At 59.9% G+C, this 5207-nt stretch overlaps 2 protein-coding genes across 2 annotated transcripts; both read left to right on the top strand.

Annotated features, from left to right (window-relative positions):
* The first annotated feature begins 6 nt into the window (after window positions 1-6).
* RNF212B (ring finger protein 212B) lies at window positions 7-3373 on the top strand. Its single transcript, XM_017741204.1, has 11 exons — window positions 7-108; window positions 490-542; window positions 657-731; window positions 828-943; window positions 1241-1289; window positions 1374-1437; window positions 1545-1587; window positions 1675-1726; window positions 1801-1849; window positions 2264-2295; window positions 3350-3373. The coding sequence occupies exons 1-11, from the start codon at window positions 9-11 to the stop codon at window positions 3371-3373; spliced, it is 657 nt and encodes a 218-aa protein (XP_017596693.1). The 5' UTR covers window positions 7-8.
* Window positions 3374-3382: 9 nt separating this feature from the next.
* Window positions 3383-5204, top strand: ASB8 (ankyrin repeat and SOCS box containing 8; the record flags this gene model as incomplete). Its single annotated transcript, XM_008639044.1, has 3 exons — window positions 3383-3506; window positions 4040-4144; window positions 4740-5204. Coding segments are annotated over exons 1-3 (687 nt in total), but the record flags the coding sequence as incomplete, so codon positions are not given.
* Between the last annotated feature and the right edge of the window lie 3 nt (window positions 5205-5207).

Genomic DNA, 5207 nt, shown 5'->3' with positions numbered 1-5207 from the left:
CCCCCGCCATGGACTGGTTCCACTGCAGCCGCTGCTTCCGCCAGGATGGCGCCCGGTTCGCCATCACCAACTGCGGCCACATCCTGTGCGAGGGCTGTGGGGGCACAGGTAAAATTGAGGCAAACCCCCAATTTAAGCCCTTTTAAAATGCTGAGAAAGGGAGAATTTCCTTCAATTTAACCCCTTTAAATGAGGGGAAAAAGAGGGGTCACCTCAACTTAAGCGAATAAAATGGGCTCTGCCCTCTATTTAAACCCCTAAAATATCGGGAAAAGAGGGTTTCCCCTCAATTTTTCTCTCTCAAATGATGGAAAAAGGAGGATTTTCCCTCCGTTTAAACCCTTACAATGGTGAAAATGGAGGACCCTGCCTCAATTCAAAACCATAAAATGAGGGGAAATGGTCCATTTCCCTCAAGGAACACCATTTTCGGGGCTTTTGGACATCTTTTTCTCTCACTTTTCTCACTTTTTTCTCCCCCTCCCACAGGTCCCTGCCCCGTCTGTGCCACCGCCTGCCGCTACCTGCCCCTATCCCAGCAGGCCAGTGCCCGCCATGTTGTGCCCTGTGTCCCCTCACCCTCACCCCTTCCCACCCTTTTCCTCTCCCACTTCCCAACCCTCTTCCCATCATTTTGAAACCCCCGTCCCCAACAGATGCGCCCGCAGGAGAAGGTTTTCTTCAAGAGCCCGGTGGCCATCGCCCTCAAGCACCTTGCCCACGTCACGCAGGTGAGGAGGACGCAGGTGACAGGGGATGAGGTTCCACCGCTGGCCCCGGCCCCACATGCAGGTGAGAGGGACAAGGGGGTGACCCACGTCTTCCAGGTGTGGCGGTTCCAGCTGGCACAGGCGCAGCTGCTGCTGGACTCGCACCGGGACCGAGCTCGGTGGGCGCAGGCGGAGCTGGAGAAGGCCAGAGAGGAGCTGGGGGAGAGGAGGAGGTGAGGGGGATGCCATGGGAGGGGGTTCGCTCCTCCCTCTTGGGCTCCTCTGGGCATGTGGGTGAGGCAGCACGTCCTTGGGCAACATCTTGGTGAGAATCCTCGTCTTTCTGGCCACTTTCTTGGGAGGGTCTTACCCCCCTTGGCTGCCAGGTTGGTGACAGCATGTTCTGCCATTCGCTGCCATCTTGGTGAGCTTCCACCCCTTTGCTCTGGCCCCCTCAGCTGCCCTTTTGGGGGATCCCCACTCCAAAAGGGGGGAATTCCCACCCCCCATAAAATCCTCTCCCTTCCCAGGGAGCTGGAGTCACTTCGTCGGGAGAACGCGGAGCTGCGCCGCATTCAGGTGACCCTCAAAGCCCTCTTCCCCTTCCCTCACCCCCAAACTGCCCTCCCCAGCCCCAAAACTGCCCCCCAAAGCTCCCCACAGCTCTCCCCGGGCTGGCGCTGGAGCAGCCACAGCAGCACTGCCCGTCCCTCCCCCACACAGTCAGGTAAGGGCTCCCCCAAATTATTAGGGGGGGTCTTCCAAACCTTAAAGCCCCTCCCCATCCCCTCCCTGCTCCTGGGGTCCCCCCAAATTTTCCCCTCTCCCTTCCAGTCACCCCCCAGCCCCGCCAGCAGCTCAGCAGCCAAGTGGTCAGGTAAGGGGTGGGCGCCCTAAATTTGGGGTGGGGGTCCCCCAATTGCACAGGGGGGGGCCCCAAAACCTCCCACCCCTCTTTTTTCAGCCGCTCTGCCCCACTGGAGCCCCCCCGGTCTCGCAGCACCCCAAGATGGCAGGTGAGACCTCTCCCGAAATTGGGGGCACCCCAAAACTTGGGAGTGTTTCCTGTAATGCTTCCCCCCCCCCACAGGTGGGTGTAGCCTACAGGGATGCAGGGACCCCCCTGGCCTCCAGCGTGGGTGAGTGACCCAAATCCTACAGGATTTACCCCAAAATACTGCCCCAAGCCCCACCCCCTTTCTTTACCTCCAAGGAGGCACCCCGAAAGCTCATATAGGACCACGGTGTGACCCCAAAACCCCTGATCCCTCCCAACAGGAACCCCAAAACCCCCCGGTGGGACCCCAAACTCCTGATCTGTCCCTATAGGGACCCCAAACCACTGATCTCTCCTCACAGGGACCCCAAAGCCCCAGGGTGGGATTCCCAACCCCCGATCTCCCCCTATACGAACCCCAAGCCCCGCGGAAGGTGCCCAGAGCCCCCCTAACCTCCCGCAGCACCCCAAGCCCCCCCCCCAAGAAGCCCCTCAGAGCTGACCGCCATCTATGGGGGGACCCCAAACTCCCCCTAACGCCCCTTTCTCCCCTTAGTGCCCCCCCTGGCTGGGAGAAGAGAGGGGCAGGTACTGGGGACACTGGGAGGTGACAGGGAGGGGACTGGGGGCTTTGGGATAAACTGGGAGATGCCGAGAGGGGGATTTGGGGGGACTGGGATAAACTGGGAGGGATTGGGAGGGGACTGGGGGCTTTGGGATAAACTGGGAGATGCCGAGAGGGGGATTTGGGGGGACTGGGATAAACTGGGAGGGATTGGGAGGGGACTGGGGGCTTTGGGATAAACTGGGAGATGCCGAGAGGGGGATTTGGGGGGACTGGGATAAACTGGGAGGGATTGGGAGGGGACTGGGGGCTTTGGGATAAACTGGGAGATGCCGAGAGGGGGATTTGGGGGGACTGGGATAAACTGGGAGGGATTGGGAGGGGACTGGGGGCTTTGGGATAAACTGGGAGATGCCGAGAGGGGGATTTGGGGGGACTGGGATAAACTGGGAGGGATTGGGAGGGGACTGGGGGCTTTGGGATAAACTGGGAGATGCCGAGAGGGGGATTTGGGGGGACTGGGATAAACTGGGAGGGATTGGGAGGGGACTGGGGGCTTTGGGATAAACTGGGAGATGCCGAGAGGGGGATTTGGGGGGACTGGGATAAACTGGGAGGGATTGGGAGGGGACTGGGGGCTTTGGGATAAACTGGGAGATGCCGAGAGGGGGATTTGGGGGGACTGGGATAAACTGGGAGGGATTGGGAGGGGACTGGGGGCTTTGGGATAAACTGGGAGATGCCGAGAGGGGGATTTGGGGGGACTGGGATAAACTGGGAGGGATTGGGAGGGGACTGGGGGCTTTGGGATAAACTGGGAGATGCCGAGAGGGGGATTTGGGGGGACTGGGATAAACTGGGAGGGATTGGGAGGGGACTGGGGGCTTTGGGATAAACTGGGAGATGCCGAGAGGGGGATTTGGGGGGACTGGGATAAACTGGGAGGGATTGGGAGGGGACTGGGGGCTTTGGGATAAACTGGGAGATGCCGAGAGGGGGATTTGGGGGGACTGGGATAAACTGGGAGGGATTGGGAGGGGACTGGGGGCTTTGGGATAAACTGGGAGATGCCGAGAGGGGGATTTGGGGGGACTGGGATAAACTGGGAGGGTGCGCCATGTGGTACATCATGCAGAGCATCCAGAGCAAGTACTCGCTGTCCGAGCGCCTCATCCGCACCATCGCCGCCATCCGCTCTTTTCCCCGGGACAACGTAGAGGATCTGATCGGCCGGGTGAGCCCCGGGGTCGGGACGCCGAACACGTTCCGCGGCCGGGCCGTGCCGCTTAACTCCCCCAAGGGCTGCGGGTCCCTCTGACGGGCACTGCCGAGCTGCTCCCGGGTGCTCCGGTCCCTGCGGATCCTCCGTGAGGATTCCCTGGAGGAGTTCTGGGTCCCGATACGGGAAGATTGGGGCACCTCCGGTTGGTTTAGAGACTCCAGGCTTTTCCTTCTCCCCTCCGGACCCCTGGGACTGGGGGGGGGGCGGTCTTCGGGGGTCTGCGGGCACCGTTTGGTGAGAATGAATTGGTGAAACGCAGCCGGGAGGTGGGACTGAGATCGGGAGCGTTCCTGCGAACGAACCCCCGGGATTTCTCTGAATTAACCCTTTCTGAAGGGATGGGAAGGGGGAATTCCTGACCCCGATGCGGTTCCTGCCCTCGGCAGTTCCTGCAAACAAACCCCCGGGATTTGTGTGGATTGACACTTTCTGAAGGGATGGGAGGGGTGAATTTCTAACCCCGGGGGGGTTCCTGTGCTCCCCAGGGCGCCGATGTGAACTGCCTGCACGGCACCCTCAAACCCCTGCACTGCGCCTGCATGGTGGCTGATGCCGACTGCGTGGAGCTGCTGCTGCAAAAAGGAGCCGAGGTAAAGCTTTGGAAAAACCAAAAACCGGTGAAAAACGCCGAGAAAAGGGGCTGAGAAGTAGGGAGGAGCTGATAAACAGCTGGGGTTTGAGCTGATGGGTTTAAGTTGGATTTTGGGAAAAAGTTCTTCCTCCAGAGGGTCACGGGGCACAAGCCCCAGGGATTGGGGTTTGGACAACGCTCCCAGCACAGGGCAGGATTTTTGAGTGTTCTGTGCAGGGCCAGGGCTTGGATTGGATGACCTTTGTGGGTCTTTTCCAGCTCAGGATATTCCGTGGGTTTGTGTCCACTCACAAAGTGGCACCAGGGGAAAGTTCATTGTCCCAGCAGGGAGGGAATTTTTCGGCTGAGATTTTGGGAGTGGAGGAAGGATTGAAACTAAATTTTCATGCTAAAATTTTGGAGGATGGGAAGCAAGAATTAGACCCTAAATTTGCTGGGGTTTTTTCCCCACTTTCCTCTGGCTGCTGGGCAGCTCCCACCCCAAACCCCTCATTTTCCCCTAAATTTGGGATTTGGGACCTGTGGCTCTTCCCTTGTTGCCGGGCTGAGCTGGGGCAGCTCCCTGACCCCGAAATCTTTATTTTTCCCCCCAGGTGAACGCCCTGGACGGTTACAACCGCACAGCCCTTCACTACGCAGCAGAAAAGGACGAAACCTGCGTTGAGATTTTATTGGAGTACGGAGCCAACCCCAATGCCCTGGACGGCAACAAGGACACGCCGCTGCACTGGGCAGCCTTCAAGAACAACGCCGAGTGCGTGCGGGCCCTGCTGGCCAACGGCGCCCTGGTCAACGCCCTGGACTACAACAACGACACCCCCCTGAGCTGGGCGGCCATGAAGGGCAACCTGGAGAGCGTCAGCGTCCTGCTGGACTTCGGCGCCGAGGTGCGCGTGGTCAACCTGAAGGGCCAGAGCCCCATCTCGCGCCTGGTGGCGTTGCTGGTGCGAGGCCTGGGCACGGAGCGCGAGAATTCCTGCTTTGATCTGCTGCACAGGGCCACGGGACACTTCGAGCTGCGCAAGAACGGGAGCCTGCCCTGGGAGGTGGCCCGGGACCCA

This window comes from Corvus brachyrhynchos, unplaced genomic scaffold (genome assembly GCF_000691975.1).
Source record: "Corvus brachyrhynchos isolate BGI_N302 unplaced genomic scaffold, ASM69197v1 scaffold318, whole genome shotgun sequence".
In the NCBI taxonomy this organism is placed as follows: Eukaryota; Metazoa; Chordata; class Aves; order Passeriformes; family Corvidae; genus Corvus; species Corvus brachyrhynchos.
Note: the sequence above shows the minus strand (reverse complement) of the source record. Positions and strands in the feature narration are given on the sequence as shown.